Genomic DNA, 17,685 nt, shown 5'->3' on the forward strand with positions numbered 1-17,685 from the left:
CTTTACCCCGCCCCCCCTCTTAATCCCTCTAACCCACCCATCTTGGGACACAAAGGGGCAATTTAGCATGGTCAGTCCACCTAACCTGCACATCTTTGGGGGGGATCCAGAGCACCGAAGGAAACCCAGACGCCTCACCAAGCTGCTGGCCATTTCCGATGTAACAATGTGTTGGGTGTTACAGCTGAATCAGAGGCAGTGCCACAGTTATAAACAGGGCTGGGGTTGGGTCTCCAGAATGCCATCTTGTGACATCTTTCTGCCTTTGCTTCGTGCTATTGGGTCTTCTATCGAGTCCAGGCCACAGGGGGAGAGCTGTTCCAATCAGGTTGGCTTGTCACCTTTACATAGCTGCTCGGTCTAGAAACAGAACAGGGGGTTAACTGTATATTAATTAGATGTTCAGTTGCATTCAGGGCAATGGGTATAAACTGGGGATTCACGTGTGCTGCTGTAATTTGGAACAGACTAAAGTTGGGTTTGGAGGTGCATGTTTGTTATGTGTCTCTCTGTAAATAAAAGTTTGGTAAATGTGTAAAGATTAAGTTCCCGTTCAGTCTTTCATTTGATGTAAATGGAGATATTCTTCCTAGTATCGAGGCCAGTGTTCAATAAACCAACCTTACAAAAAAAATACAATTATCTGGTCATTATCTCATTGCCACTGTGTGTGTCAGTCGGTGTTATAGTTTCTTCATTCCAACAGCGCCTACTTTTCAAAAGTAATTGATTAGCTGGAAAGTGCATTGGGATGTCCTGAAGTGGGGAAATGGAAGATTTAATATAAATCTTCCCTTCATTTCTCCCAGAGGTTGAGAAATCTCCTGCACTGGAAGTCCCCATCTCACCATCTTTCTATTTTCTAGGGTGGCAAGATGGAACAATGGTTCGCACTGCTGCCTCATAGCGCCAGGGACCCGGGTTTGCCGCGTGCCTGCGTGGGTTTCCTCCGAGTGCTCCGGTTTCCTCCCACACTCCAAAGATTGGTTGATTGGCCATGCTAAAATGCCCCTTAGCATCCCAGGACGTGCAGGTTAGAGGGATTGGGGGGGGGTAACTATTTGGGGTTATGGGGATAGTGCCTGGGTGGGATTGTTGTTGGTGCAAACTCATTGCATCCAATGGCCTTCTGCACTGTAGGGATTGTATGATTGTATTTTAAGTTTATTTATTAGTGTCACCAGGCTTACATTTTAACACCATTTTCACCTCAAGGCAGTCTAGGTGTCCATATTGTCTGAATCTCCTGCTGACCCACACATTTCCCTTGTGTCTAATACAACAGATTGCCTCCATCCAGCTGAAATAGCAATCTTAGCATTTTTATCTGTTGCTTAACTTGTCAAAGTGTAGAACCAAACAATCTGACGTTTTTGCATTCGTACGTGGGACATAAAATCTTAGAATCCCTCAGTGCAGGAGGAGAGCACTCAGCCCATTGAATCTGCACCAACAACTATCCCACCCAGGTCCCATCTCCGTAACCCCGTTTATTTACCTGCCTTATCCCCCTGATACTAAGGAGCGATTTAGCACGGCCAATCAACCTAACCCGCACATCTTTGGACAGTGGGAGAAAAGCAGAGCACCCGGAGGAAACCCACACCGACATGGGGAGAATGTGCAAACTCTACACGGGTAGTGACCCAAGCCCAGAATTGAATCCAGGTCCCTGGCGCTGTGAGGCAGCAGTGCTACGGGGCTGCAGAGATATATATATGCAGATATATTTTTGAACAAACATGTCGGATTGTTTAGAAATAGCCACAGGTGGATAGTGCCGTACTTGCTCTGGAATATCGAATCGACGCTGATATTGGAACCAAACTCTCCAACGTTCCCAGAATTCTGTACCCGGTGATGAAAAGAGCAAGAGCAGGTCTTGCTGACTCTCGCTTTCTCTTTCTCTCTCCCTTCTCCTCTCTCCGTGTCACGTGTGCTCACTCCTGATGACTCGGGTTTTCATTCTCTCGGAGCCGCTGACTCTGCACTTCCTCTGTGTTTGAGTAATCCCCCGCTGGGCTCCCAGCAGAGTATAAAAGAGGCGGCCAAGTGTCCCCTGATCATCAGTCGGGCTTCCCGGAGCTGAACGCCAACAGCCATGACAGAGAAGGCCGGCCGCACCACCCCTCAGACTGAGAGGAAGAACCTGCAGCCCAGGAACCAAGAAATGGGCATGTTCTCCTACAGGATGTGGGTCTTCGAGTATGAGAACTTCCAAGGCCGCTGCAAGGAGTTTTCCAGCGAGTGCGTGAACCTGTGCGACAGTGGCTTTGATCGCGTGGGTTCCGTTCGCATCGACTGCGGGCCCTGGGTGTTCTACGAACAGGCCAACTTCTGCGGAGAGATGTTTGTCCTGGAGAGGGGGGAGTATCCCCGCTGGGACTCCTGGTCCAATAGCCGCAGGAGCGAGTACATCATGTCCTTCCGGCCCATCCTCGTGCAGTCGGAGCAGCACAAGATCTGCCTGTACGAGATGGCGGAGTTCAAGGGCCGCAAGATGGAGATCGTGGACAACGACGTCCCCAGCCTCTACTCCTACGGCTTCACCGACAGGGTGGGCAGCATCAGCGTGGCCTGCGGACCCTGGGTGGGCTACCAGTACCCGGGCTACCGCGGCTACCAGTACGTGTTGGAGAGGAACGACTACCGGCACTGGAACCAGTGGGGCGGCCGCAAGCCGGAGGTCCAGTCCATGCGCCGAATCCGGGACAGCCAGTGGCACAAAACCGGCTGTTTTAACTAGAATCCGAAAGTGGACCCGAGGCTGGGGGTGAACGGAGCGACGTGGGCTCAGTGAGTGAGTACGGGATGGTGCAGGAAGACGGGCAACTTCTCAACAAAGAACATTCAACAGACTTTCCGGACTGGCAAAGGGCGCACAGATTATTCAGCGGGGGGGGTGGTGGGGAGGTTGGCGAATCTCGATCCCCTTCCCGAATTGTCCCATGTGACTTTTACAAACATCAATGAAATGGTTCTGAAAAATAAACTCACTTCAAACGAAACCTTTTGTCCTCCTCATCTTTCTTGGTTTTTGCCAATCCATCAGCTACAGCGAGGCTGGCAATAGGGTTAGCACCCTGTATATGGGGCACGTCGGAGGGGGGGGGCATCTCAGACCAACCTGCCCAGAAACCGGCCAAATGTGCTGACTGACCAGATTCAGGGGTCATGGGTTAAAGGTCGTTGCCCTCAGGGTGGTTCCTAATGTGCCATTGAAGTACTTATTTCAAGTGTGGGTACGGTTGCAGCGTAAGAAAGGTAGCAACTGTTTTTCTGCACAGCAAGATCCCACAAACAACACCGTGACTGGATAATCGCATTTCACTCATGGTGTTTGGGGTATCGCTATTGGGCCAGGTTACCCAAGAGAACGCCTCTGTTCTTCTCCGAATTAGTGCCACCGTGATCTTTTAGCTCCCTTAAGATGGCAAACAGGACCTTGGTTTTACCTGGAAGACGACATCTCACAGAATAAGGCGCTCCCTCAGCACTGACCCTCTGACAGTGCGGCACTCTCTCAGTACTGACCCTCTGACAGTGCGGCGCTCCCTCAGCACTGACCCTCTGACAGTGCGGCACTCTCTCAGTACTGACCCTCTGACAGTGCGGCACTCTCTCAGTATTGACCCTCTGACAGTGCGGCACTCCCACAGCACTGACCCTCTGACAGTGCGGCACTCCCTCAGCACTGACCCTCTGACAGTGCGGCACTCCCTCAGTACTGACCCTCTGACAGTGCAGCACTCTCTCAGCACTGACCCTCTGACAGTGCAGCACTCTCTCAGCACTGACCCTCTGACAGTGCGGCACTCCCTCAGCACTGACCCTCTGACAGTGCAGCACTCTCTCAGCACTGACCCTCTGACAGTGCGGCACTCTCTCAGCACTGACCCTCTGACAGTGCAGCACTCCCTCAGCACTGACCCTCTGACAGTGCAGCACTCCCTCAGCACTGACCCTCTGACAGTGCGGCACTGTCTCAGCACTGACCCTCTGACAGTGCGGCACTCTCTCAGCACTGACTGTCTGACAGTGCGGCACTCTCTCAGTACTGACCCTCTGACAGTGCAACACTCCCTCAGTACTGACCCTCTGACAGTGTGGCACTCCCTCAGCACTGACCCTCTGACAGTGCAGCATTCCCTCAGCACTGACCCTCTGACAGTGCAGCACTCCCTCGGCACTGACCCCCTGACAGTGCGGCACTCCCTCAGTACTGACTCTCTGACAGTGCAGCATTCCCTCAGTACTGACCCTCTGACAGTGCAGCACTCCCTCAGCACTGACCCTCTGACAGTGTGGCGCTCCCTCAGTACTGGCCCTCTGACAGTGCAGCACTCCCTCAGCACTGACCCTCTGACAGTGCGGCGCTCCCTCAGTACTGACCCTCTGACAGTGCGGCACTCTCTCAGCACTGACCCTCTGACAGTGCGGCACTGTCTCAGCACTGACCCTCTGACAGTGCGGCACTCCCTCAGTACTGACCCTCTGACAGTGCGGCACTCTCTCAGCACTGACTGTCTGACAGTGCGGCACTCCCTCAGCACTGACCCTCTGACAGTGCGGCACTCCCTCAGTACTGACCCTCTGACAGTGCGGCACTGTCTCAGCACCGACCCTCTGACAGTGCGGCACTCTCTCAGTACTGACCCTCTGACAGTGCAGCACTCCCTCAGTACTGACCCTCTGACAGTGCGGCGCTCCCTCAGCACTGACCCTCTGACAGTGCGGCGCTCCCTCAGTACTGACCCTCTGACAGTGCAGCATTCCCTCAGTACTGACCCTCTGACAGTGCAGCACTCCCTCAGTACTGACCCTCTGACAGTGCAGCACTCCCTCCGCACTGACCCTCTGACAGTGCGGCACTCCCTCCGCACTGACCCTCTGACAGTGCGGCACTCCCTCAGTACTGACCCTCTGACAGTGCAGCACTCCCTCAGCACTGACCCTCTGACAGTGCGGCACTCCCTCAGCACTGTCCCTCTGACAGTGCAGCCCTCCCTCAGCACTGACCCTCTGACAGTGCGGCACTCCCTCAGCACTGACCCTCTGACAGTGCGGCACTGTCTCAGCACTGACCCTCTGACAGTGCGGCACTCTCTCAGCACTGACCCTCTGACAGTGCGGCACTCCCTTAGTACCGACCAAAAGCTACTGCATAAGATAAAGGTGCACGGTGTTACGGGTAATGTATTAGCATGGATAGAGGATTGCTAACTAAGAGAATGCAATGGTGGGGGTAAATTGGTATTTTTCTGGTTGGCGATCAGTGACTGGCGGTGTGCCTCAGGGATCAGTGTTGAGAAATCAATTGTTTACAATTTGCATAGACGATTTGGAGTTGAGGACCAAGTATAATGTGTCAAAGTTCATGGACGACACTAAGATGAATGGCAGAGCAAAGTGTGCAGAGGACACTGAAAGTCTGCAAAGGGATATAGGTAGTCTAAATGAGTGGGCAAATGTCTGGCAGATGGAGTACAATGTTTAAGTTTGAGGTCATCCATTTTGGTAGGAATAACAAGAATAATAGAAAATGGACTATTATTTAAATAGTAAAAAATTGCAGCATGCTGCTGTGCAGAGGGACCTGGGTGTCCTTGTGCAGGAATTACAAAATGCTGGCTTGAGGTGCAGCAGGTAATGAAGAAGGCAAATGGAATTTTTTCCTTCGTTGCTGGAGGGGTGGAGTTTAAAAACAGCGAGGTTATGTTGCAGCTGTATAAGGTGCTGGTGAGGCCACACCTGGAGTACTGTGTATAATTTTGCTCTCCTTACTTGAGAAAGGATATACTGGCACAGGAGGGGGTGCAGAGGAGATTCACTAGGTTGACTCTGGAGGGTTGGTTTCTGAGGGGAGAATGAATAGACTGGGACTATACTCATTGGAATTCAGAAGAATGAAGGGACATCTTATGGAAACATATAAGATTATGAAGTGAATAGATAAGATAGAAGTAGGGAAGTTGTTTCCACTGGCGGGTGAAACTAGAACTAGGGGCATGGCCTCTTAATAAGGGAGAGCAGATTTAGGACTGAGTTGAGGAGGAACTTTTTCATACAAAGGGTTGTGAATCTGTGGAATTCCCTGCCCAATGAAGCAGTTGAGGCTACCTCATTGAATGTTTTTAAGGCAAGGATAGTTAAATAGATAGATGGTCTACTCCTGCTCCTAGTTCTTATGTTCTTATGACCCTCCAACAGTGCGGCTCTCCCTCAGCACTGACCCTCTGACAGCGCGGCACTCCCTCAGTACTGACCCTCTGACAGTGCGGCACTCCCTCAGCACTGACCCTCCAACAGTGCGGCTCTCCCTCAGCACTGACCCTCTGACAGTGCGGCACTCCCTCAGCACTGACCCTCTGACAGTGCGGCGCTCCCTCAGCACTGACCCTCTGACAGTGCGGCACTCCCTCAGTACTGACCCTCTGACAGTGCGGCACTCCCTCAGTACTGACCCTCTGACAGTGCGGCACTCCCTCAGCACTGACCCTCCGACAGTGTGGCACTCCCTCAGTACTGACCTGCTGACAGTACGGCACTCCCTCAGTACTGATCCTCTGTCAATGTAGTACTCCCTCAGTACTGTAATGGAGTTGTCAACCTCAGCACTGACCGTCCAACAATGGATCATTTTTGCATTCAAATGCATTCTGTAAGTGAATAATGACATGAACTGTTCTAATTTGAAATGAGTTTTTTGCGCAGACAGCAAACTGTTACCTTCTTTAACTTTAAATGCAAACACAGGCTAACTATTTGAAGGAATGAAGTGAGCTCAAAGTTATCAAATACACTTAAAACACTGTCTGCTTTTTCTAAAGTTAGTTCAGTTTTATACAATAGAAGTTATCAAACCTCAGAGGTCTGGAAAATAAATTTATTGATTGTTTTTGGTGTCAGAATGCTTGAGGTAAGTGATTTTGCTAATTGCAGTGTTGAGTGGTGTGTCTCAGAGTGATTGATATCTGCTATGTTACTTGCGATATTGACTGTTGTAGAAATGATTGCTTTTGAATGCAGTTGATGTCAAATGATGCAAATTATGCCAATGTTTTTGGGTGGCGAAGGTGAATTCTTCTTTTCTCATTGGCAGTCATGAGCATTTTTTAAAAACCTTGCATTGCTATAGCGCCTATGCAACCTCAGGACATCCCGAAGCCAGTGAAATATTTTTGGAGTGCATGCGTTTCTGTAAGATCGGGCCTTACAGAAATGAATGCAGTCCAAGGGTTGGCATGGACAAGTTGGGCTGAAGGGCCTGTTTCCATGCTGTAAACCTCTGTGACTCTATGGCTCCCACAATTAGCAATGCAAAATCATCGTAACTTAGGAACAAGGTGATGGAGGAAGAAGCCATACAACTCTCAAGACTGTTCGCCCAGTCATTGAGATGATGGCATATCTCTGATCAAAGTCCTTATTCCCATCTTTGACCTTGCAAACTCTTAATATCTTCAGTGACGGGAAATCTATCAATCTCAGATTTAACATTTACAGTTGGTTTGGTGCTAATTGCATTTGTGGAACTGAGTTCCAAACCTCTCTCACCCATTGTGTGTGGAAATATTTCCTAGTTTCACTCCGGAATGGTTTGACTCTGATTTTTAGACTATATTCCCAATCGCCAAGGGCTGCTCAAGCAGTGAAAACCACTGCGGGGGCGATTTTCCTGCTGCGTTCGCCCCAAAACTGGAAAATCCCACGCAAAGCCATTCCATGGTCCACCCCTCGCCCGCTGTGATTCCCATGGTGAGCAGGACAGGAAAATTTGTCCCATTGTCTCTTTTTCTAAACCATCAGAACGTTTTGGGAAACTTTTATTCAGTTCACCTCTTGATCATGTGAATTCCTTGTTTGTGTCATCTCCTCTCGTAATGTAACCTTTGGAGACCTAGGTGCCGTTCTGGTAAATGTTTGCTGCACTCCCTTTAAGGCTTGTATATGTAAAGTTAAAGTTTATTTATTAGTCACAAGTACAGCTTACTGGCTAACCCTGCAATGAAGTTACTGTGAAATTCCACCACTCGCCACACTCTGTCACCCGTTCGGGTCAATGCACCTAACCAGCACGTCTTTCAGACTGTAGGTGGAAACCGGAGCACCTGGAGAAAACCCACACAGATACGGGGAGAACGTGCAAACTCCGCACAGACAGTGACCCAACCTGGGAATTGAACCCGAGTCCCTGACACTCTGAGACGGCAGTGCTAACCACCGTGCTGCCCAGAACTGAACACGGATGTAGTCTAACTAGGACTTGCAGAGCTGACGTATCACATTTACATCTTTTGGAATCTATCAGTGGATAATCAATGGTTGGTGAAAAGTGGGACAGGAAGTCATGCCTTTCCCAGCACCTCACACAGCCACTGGCCATTCCAGAATGCCTTGCAGCCAATCCCATACTTTTGAAAAGAAGTGCTCAGTGTTGTAATCTACGAAACACAGCAGCCAGTTTGTGCGCAGGAAGTTCACACAAGCAGAAATATGATACTGGCCAAGAAAAGACTTTATTTTCACAAATGTTGAATATTGATCCCAGGATATCAGGGAGAATCCCCCACTCTTCTTCAAGAAATAGCGCACATAACTGAGTGGGAAAGTGGGACCTTGGTTTAAGTTCTCATCTGAAAATCAGCGCCTATGACAGTGCAGCACTCCCTTAGCACTGACCCTCTGACAGTGCGGCACTCCCTCAGCACTGACCCTCAGCACTGACCCTCTGACAGTGCGGCACTCCCTCAGCACTGACCCTCTGACAGTGCGGCACTCCCTCAGCACTGACCCTCTGACAGTGCGGCACTCCCTCAGCAGTGACCCTCTGACAGTGCGGCACTCCCTCAGCACTGACCCTCTGACAGTGCAGCACTCCCTCAGCACTGCAGTGGGAATGTTGGCCTGATTTTATGTGCTCAAACCTCACTATCAAGAAGTAACTGTCAGTGTGTAAGAATCTAATACCCAGAGATGTGTCGTATGTTTTGGTGTGGATTGGTCACTTACAGACAGTGAATGTATCAGACAATCTGATTACACAAGGCTGCCCAGTGTTATTCTTACCAACCTCTCTAACTTCTTTTTGTCTTTGTTCTTAAAGGTTAAGGTTGTGGAGGGCAATAGTTGCTTTTGCTGTGATGACAAGCAGACGATGAAATGCAATGATAAGAAGGAGATATTGATATTATACCCGGTTCTCTCCGTCTCCTGCGACACAGTGCGACTGGTGCTAAAGGTACAGTTCAGACGTAACGAGGAACCCCCTTAGCTAAGATGTTGGCTAACTCTTAACCGTCAGAGTAAACCAAATCAACGGGAACAGTGGGGGTCATTTGATTAATATGGGCACAAAGTGGAAATGTTTCAAAGCCACAAAGCACATTGTAATTGTGCACTGGGAAGTTGGGGTTTCTGTGCCCTGGGGTGGCACAGTGGTTAACATTGCTGCCTCACAGCGCCAGGGGCAAGTTCGCCCTGTGTCTGCATGGGTTTCCTCCGGGTGCTCTGGTTTCCTTCCACAGTCCAAAGTCATGCAGGCTAGGTGCATTGGTCATGCTAAATTGCCCCTTAGTGTCCCGGGTTGTGTAGGTTAGAGGGATTATTGGGCTAAATATGTCGGGTTAAGGGGATAGGGCCCAGGTGGGATTGTTGTCGGTGCAGTCTCAATGGGCTGAATGGCCTCCTTCTGCACTGTAGGATTCTATGATTTGTGTAACCTATGCTGTTTGCTGTGAATGAAATGATATACCTGGTTCTCCAAGCCAAGGGCAGCGAGCGGCCTGTGGAGGAAGTTGGTTCACTCCCAGAAAACACCTTCAATTTGAGGATTCAATGACGTTGATAGAGAGAAATCCTTCCCTCTGGTATGGGGAGTCCAGAACCTTACAGTACTCCCTCACACAGAAGGGGAGTGAAAATCTGGAACTCTCTTCCCTGAAAGGCTGCAGAGTCTGGAGATCAACTGAAGATCTCAAAAGCAGCATTGGTAGATTTTTGTTAAGCAAGAATTACAGAATCAAGGGTGGGTAGATGGAGCTGAGGTATAGGCCAGCCATGTTCGCATTGGACGGAGGAACAGGTTTGAAAGGCTGAATAGCCTCCCGTGTTCCAACGTTCTTACGTCCCATCTGAGGCTGTGTGAACAATCACTCAATGAATGGCCTGGCTGTAATTTCCACAATGGAAAACAGCCACGATGCCAAATCCAGACTATCTCATTCCGGACCCAGAGGTCTCAGGCCACTCAGCCAGACAGGGAATTGGCACCCAAAAGCTGGCATTGCCCTGCCCTAAGTGGGTCTTAGAGCATGACTGTACACTCTGGGATTAGATCCCAGCAAACAAAAACCTCCCAATCCAACTCAGCCTCTCCTAATGGGTAAACTCTCCAGTCAAATTGTATCGTAACATGTTGATGCCATGCTGATTTAAAGGAATCCAGCATCACGGTGGCACAGTTGGGTAGTTCTGCTGCCTCACAGCGCCAGGGTCCCGGGTACGTTTCCCGGCTTGGGTCACTGTCTGTGCAGAGTCTGCATGCTCTCCCCGTGACTATGTGGGTTTTCTCCGGGTGCTCCAGTTTCCTTCTGCAATTCAAAAGACGTGCTGGTTAGATGCATCGGCCATGCTAAATTGTCCCTTAGTGTCAGCGGGGAATAACTAGGATAAATGCATGGAGTTATGGGAATAGGGCCTGGGTGGGATTGTGGTGGATGCAGACGCGATGGGCTGAATGGCCTCCTTCTGCAGTGTAGGGTTCTATGATTCCATGCGTTAAGGTGCTTTACAGTAAGACAGAGAGAGTCTCCCACACAGACACAGGCCATTCAGTCCTGCTATCTATTCTAACTCCACATGAGCCGCCAACCATCCCTCTTCTCATCTCACCCCATTAACATAACACCCCATAATCTTTGCTCCTTCTCTGCTGCTTTTGTTTATCCACTTTCCCCTTGAGTTTATCTTCAGTATTCACCCAACCACTCCCTGAGTTCCACATTCCCTCCACTCTCTGGGTAGAGGTTTCTCCTGAATTCCCCATGTGTTTATTACTGGTTGTCTTATGTTGGTGTTTTATGGGATGTCTCCTAGTTTAACATTGCATGGTGAATGCTGAATCATTCTGTTCTTTCCTCTCTTATTTACAGGACCTACTGTTTGCTATTTGTGTATTGAATGCGTTGACCACCACCGTGTGTGTTGTGGCTGCTGCTTTGCAGTATCTCCAGATATTCGTTGGCAGACGACCCCAGACGGTGAGTTTATTGACCCTCTATATATGCGACAAAGGCCAGCGTTGCTAATCTATCGATGTGGTGGCCAGGATTCCATCAGTGCCTTATCCAAAAGGCCACATTCCCAATCAAAATCTGTTGCACTCTTATCTCTGAGTGAGAAAGTCAGTGGTGACAGAGCTGTCTTTCAGACGCGACATTGAGCTGTGGCTCTGCCTCCCCTCTCAGGTGAATGCACAGGATCCCCGCGATGCCTTTGGAAGAAGAGGGGAGTTTTCCCCATTGTTTGGCCAAGTATCTCAACATCAGCACAGACTGTCCATTCATTGTCACATTGCTGCTTGTGGGATCTTGCTGTGTGTAAATTGGCTGCTGTGTTTCCCACATTACAACACTTCAAAAAGTACTTCCATAGAATCCTTACAATGCAGAAGGAGGCCATTCAGCCCATCGAGTCTGCAGAGATTCATTGGCTGTAAAGTGCTTTGGGATGTACTGAGGGTGCAAAAGGCACTGAATGAATGCAAGTTCTTTATTTTTTCTGAGGACTTTTTTCACTAATACCCTCAGGGCTAGTGACAACTATATCTAATCTCTCTCTGCGGGGGTGGAGCCCCTTCATGTATTGTGGTGGGCGTTATCAAGTGAGGATAGGTTTGGACCAAGCACTGGGGTTGTGGGTAGATAGATAGATCATTAATTAATTCATTGGAAAATCATCTGGCAGCGTGTGTTAAATTGCGATGATTCTATTAATAAAGCATGTAATCGTAATTCATGACATTGTTACTGACAGGTATTAAAATAAAAATAAAGTATAAAATAATGAAAGGATTGCCTAGTTGTGAACATTTCCTGATACAAACAATTACAACACATTGCAAAATGCAGATCTCCTTAATTTACTGAATAAGACTGAAAAATCTACGACACTCTGTATCTTACATCAATAGATTATACATTATTAAATTGAGTACATTAAATCAACTGAGTTTAACTGAGTTAAATGAGTTTTGTAGAGGAGATGATTGGACTGTCTCATAGACTATTCTGTATTTTATTTGTGGAACTGAGTGTTATTTTTGTTATGAACATAGAACATAGAACATAGAACATTACAGCGCGGAACAGGCCCTTCGGCCCACAATGTTGCGCCGACCAGTCTTATTTTTAAAAAAAAACATTGACCCACTAATCTAAACCACTCCCTTTTCGTCCATAAACCTATCCACCAATCTCTTAAACGCCCCCAAACTAGGCGCATTTACAACTGCAGCAGGCAGGGCATTCCAGTCCCTCACCACCCTCTGGGTAAAGAACCTGCCCCTGACATCCGTCCTATAACTACCCCCCCTTAATTTAAAGCCATGCCCCCTCGTGCTAGATTTCTCCATCCGAGGAAACAGGCTATCACCATCCACCCTATCTAAACCTCTAATCATCTTATATGTTTCTATAAGATCCCCTCTTAGCCGCCTTCTTTCCAGTGAAAACAACCCCAAATCCCTCAGTCTCTCCTCATAGGACCTCCCCTGCATACCAGGCAACATCCTGGTAAACCTCCTCTGCACCCTCTCCAAAGCCTCCACATCCTTCCTGTAATGTGGGGACCAGAACTGCACACAGTACTCCAAGTGCGGCCGCACCAGAGTTGTGTACAGTTGCAACATGACGCTGCGACTCCTAAATTCAATCCCCCTACCAATAAACGCCAAGACACCGTATGCCTTCTTAACAACCTTATCTACTTGATTCCCAACTTTCAGGGATCTATGTACACATACACCTAGATCCCTCTGCTCCTCCACTCTATTCAAAGTCCTCCCGTTAGCCCTATACTCAACACATCTGTTATTCCTACCGAAATGGATTACCTCACACTTCTCCGCATTAAACTCCATCCGCCACCTCGCGGCCCAGCTCTGCAACCTGTCCAAGTCACCCTGCAAACTTCGACACCCTTCCTCACAATCTACCACACCTCCGACTTTGGTGTCATCAGCAAACTTACTAATCCACCCAACTATACCCTCATCCAGATCATTAATAAAGATTACGAACAGCAGTGGCCCCAAAACAGATCCCTGAGGCACACCACTCGTAACCGAACTCCATGATGAATAATTACCATCAACCACCACCCTCTGTCTCCTATCTGCTAACCAATTCCTGATCCAAGTACCTAAATTACCACCAATCCCATACATCTGCATTTTCTGCAGAAGCATACCATGGTGAACCTTATCAAACGCCTTACTAAAATCCATATATACCACATCTACTGCCTTACCCCTATCCACCTCTTTGGTCACCTTCTCAAAGAACTCAATAAGGTTAGTAAGGCACGACCTTCCCGCTACAAAACCATGCTGACTATCTCTAATCAATTCATTACTCTCCAAATAACTATAAATCCTATCCCTAATAATTCTTTCTAAAACCTTGCCCACTACAGAAGTAAGACTCACTGGTCTATAATTCCCAGGGAAGTCTCTGCTCCCCTTCTTAAACAATGGGACAACATTCGCTGTCCTCCAATCTTCCGGTACTATACCAGAGACCAACGACGACCTGAAGATCAGAGCCAGTGGCTCTGCAATCACCTCTCTTGCCTCCCATAGAATCCTAGGGTAAATCCCGTCTGGACCAGGGGACTTATCTATTTTCAACCCTTCTAGAATATCCAACACATCCTCTGTATCAACTACAATACTTTCTATTTTACACCCCTTCACCCCAGTGACCTCCTCAGCTACATTCATATCGTCCTGTGTGAACACCGAAGAGAAATAATGGTTCAATGCCTCTCCAATCTCTTCCGGTTCCACACACAACTTCCCCCTACTGTCTGTAACTGGCCCTAATCTTGCCCTGACCAACCTTCTATTCTTGACATACCTATAGAACGCCTTAGGATTCTCCTTAATCCTATCAGCCAAAGTCATCTCATGCCCTCTTCTAGCCCTTCTTAACTCCCTCTTCAACTCCCTCCTAGCCAATCTAAAGCTTTCTACTGCACTACCCGAGCCCTCAAGCCTCATCCGAACATAAGCCTCCTTCTTCTTCCTAACCAACAAATCAACTTTTTTCGTGCACCACGGTTCCCTAGCCCTACCAATTCCTCCTTGCCTGACAGGGACATACCTATCACAGACCCACAGTAGCTGCTCCTTGAACAAACTCCACATTTCAGACGTTCCCAGTCCCTGTAATCTCCTAGTCCAACCAATGCTTCCTAATTCTCTCCTAATGGCCTCATAGTTACCCTTCCCCCAGCTAAAACTACTGACCCGAGGTTCATGCCTATCCCTTTCCATCACTAAGGTGAACGTAACCGAATTGTGGTCACTATCACCAAAAAGCACACCAACTTCCAAGTCTAGCACCTGGTCTGGCTCATTTCCCAGCACCAAGTCCAATATAGCCTCACCTCTAGTTGGCCTATCTACATATTGAGTTAAAAAACCTTCCTGCACGCTTTGAACAAAAACTGACCCCTCTAACGAGCTAGAGCTATAGCTATTCCAATCAATGTTAGTAAAGTTAAAATCCCCCATAACAATTACCCTATTACTTTCACTCCTACCCTATTACTTTCACTCCTGAATCCCACAACTAAGCAGACCATTAAGAGACATGATGTGGAGATGCTGGCGGACTGGGGTAAAAACAGTTAAGAAGTCTCACAACACCAGGTTAAAGTCCAACAGGTTTATTTGTTAGCAAAAGTCACTAGCTTTCAGAGTGCTACCCCTTTGAAGGGGCAGCGCTCTGAAAGCTAGTGACTTTTGCTAACAAATAAACCTGTTGGACTTTAATCTGGTGTTGTCAGACTTCTTACTGCATTAAGAGAGGCCCAGAGATGTGCAGAGAAGTAGATCTAATGAGGGTCACAGACATAGGGAGATGTAGGCTGCATGTGCCCCCCAAATCTATGTAACTGCACTTAGGGGTTCCAGTGTAGAGATTTCCAAATGAGGAACATGATTGCGTTCCTCATTTTAAAGTTTATTTACTGGTGTCACAAGTAAGCTGACATTAACACTGCAATGAAGTTATTGTGAAAATCCCCTCAGTCACCATACTCCGGCACCTGTTCAGATACATTGAGGGACAATTTAGCATGGCCAATGCAGCTAACCAGACTGTGGGAGGAAACCGGAGCACCCAGAGGAAACCCACACAGACATGGGGAAAATGTGCAAACTCTACAAAGACAGTGACCCAAGTCGGGAATCGAACCCAGGTCCCTGGGACTGTGAGGCAGCAGTGCTACCACTGAGCCCCCGTGCTGTTTGAAATTTGACATTCTTGTTTTTGTCCTGATGAGTATAATATGAAAAACTTCAGCAACATGTCTCTTTTCAGCAACATTTGTGCTACCAGATAGCTGTTGTAAAAATTCCTTGCGGATAGAAATAATTTATTGCAACACCCTTGCGCTGATTGTTAATAGATCAGGATCAAAGAACAATGACCAATTTTAACATTTGCCACTTGTTAGCCACTAATGCTACAAGATGATATTTTTCCCATTTTCGATGTCAGTCTCTGCTCATGTTACCTGGTTTGTCCTGCATTGTCTCATTGTGATCTTTATTGCTCCTTACCCATTGTCAGGTGGAAGCCCAGGTTCCCCAAGAAGAATCTGAAGGAGCTCGCCAGATACCGGACCCTGATGAGTTTGTGCCACCCATTCCCCCTCCTCCATACTTCTCCACCTTCTGTTCCTACACTCCCAGGATCAACCCACGGTAAGTGTAATGGTCCACGCTCCAGGTTCTGTCAGGGAACACTAGGTACATATTAACAAATTGTACAGAGGCTGACAGCCCACTAGTTGCCCCCTGTGTCTACTACATACCTTCTAGATGTCTTCTGCTCAAGAGAGGACACCAACCCCTGGAGAGCGGGTGACTCCCACACTCGGTCCCAATTAGATCCTCAAGTTAGGTGACCCTCTTCTGTGCTATCCTTAAAGGGACAATCACCACAATCAGGAAAGTAACCCTTCTAATCATGTTACCATTCATTAATGGACACAAAATAAAGTCAACTCCCACCATTCCCCCGCCTCCCCCTGTTCCACCTCACCCCATCACAATCTCATTTACCTGCACAAATCTGTTTGCATATCCAAACATGTTCGTAGCCCTGGAAATTCATTCATCTGTCATTATAAATGTCAAACTCCAGGTGCCATCAATATAAAAAATGAAAGCAATTAACAGAAAGCGATTTGAGGTACACAAACTTGCCCCTTTTTTCTAGACATGCTGCATCTGTTAGATCTAAATTTGGTGGCACAGTGGTTAGCACTGCTGCCTCACGGCGCCAGCGACCTGGATTCGATTCCTGGCTTGGATCACTATCTGTTTTATTGCCTGCCGCACAGTCTGTTTTAACCCTTACACAGTGGACAAATAACGACGAGTAGACGTCTTGTTAGTACAACCAATATTTATTTAAACCCACACAATCAATAATCACCCAACCGACCAACAATAAGTTATCTTACAAAAAATACTAGAATTCAAGTCCAATACAAGACCTTGACTTAACTTTGTGAGACTGGCAAGTACCCAAGCAGATATCGGCCTTGCTCTGTGCGCTGGTCTCGGCAGTCGTCTGTGTAGTCTGGTCCTTGGCCTGGTCTGGCACTGGTCTTCCTTCCTTACTTCCTCCTTGGGTGTGGTGCTCTCGTGCTGGCAATGGTCACCATTGTTGTAGCTCGTTCGTGGGGTCAGAGAAAGAGAGAGAGAGCAATTCCTGGTTGTGCAGCACCCTTTATATCCTATTTGGTTTCACGCCCCTTTTGGCCATTGCCAATCAATCGATCAGGACTTAATCACCCTGATCGATAAGAATCCAATCAGGTGCTAGCACACCGATCTCTGGGTGTGTCCCCAGTGGCCATGTCTGTAGGTGCTGGGGGCACATAGGTCATGTACCTCCCTCCTAAATAAGGGGGTCACGGTGCCCTTATGTCTGGTACACAACCCAGTGTGACTATAAAGTCTCTTTCATCCTGGAGATGACCCATATCCTGTTTATTCACTCGTCAGGGTTGCAGCCTGTTTGCCTCTGCCTTTAAACTACAGCCTGTCATTTTAATTCTTGCCCAATTGTCCCAGAGTGCTTTACGAATCGCCATTTTAGATGGCCTGTTTGGCCACAGTTTGGAGTTTGCACGTTCTCCCCATGTCTGCATGGGTTTCCTCTGGGTGTTCCAGTTTCTTCCCACAATCCGAAAGACGTGCAGGTTAGGGTGCATTGGCCATGCTAAATTCTCCCTCGGTGTACCCGAGCAGGTGCCAGAGTGTTACGACTAGGAGATTTTCACAGTCATTTCATCACAGTGTTAATGTGAGTCTTACTTGTGACACCAATAAATAAACTTGTACTTTTTAAAGCCCGTTCCATTCTTGCTGACAGAACTGTCTGC

At 48.0% G+C, this 17,685-nt stretch overlaps 1 protein-coding gene and 1 pseudogene across 3 annotated transcripts in view; both read left to right on the plus strand.

Annotated features, from left to right (window-relative positions):
* Positions 1-17,685, plus strand: part of fam189a2 (family with sequence similarity 189 member A2) — an 89,112-nt gene that overhangs the window by 44,092 nt on the left and 27,335 nt on the right. For all 3 annotated transcript variants that reach the window (XM_080188368.1, XM_080188367.1, XM_080188369.1), the window contains 3 exons: positions 9,107-9,241; positions 11,154-11,261; positions 15,861-15,994. In XM_080188368.1, coding sequence (XP_080044494.1) covers positions 9,107-9,241; positions 11,154-11,261; positions 15,861-15,994 — 377 coding nt within the window. The remainder of the gene's footprint in view (positions 1-9,106; positions 9,242-11,153; positions 11,262-15,860; positions 15,995-17,685) is intronic.
* Positions 2,093-2,746, plus strand: LOC145342853 (beta-crystallin B1 pseudogene; annotated as a pseudogene).

The sequence above is a fragment of the Carcharhinus amblyrhynchos genome, chromosome 5 (assembly GCF_965287045.1).
Source record: "Carcharhinus amblyrhynchos chromosome 5, sCarAmb.v2.hapA, whole genome shotgun sequence".
Taxonomy (NCBI): Eukaryota; Metazoa; Chordata; class Chondrichthyes; order Carcharhiniformes; family Carcharhinidae; genus Carcharhinus; species Carcharhinus amblyrhynchos.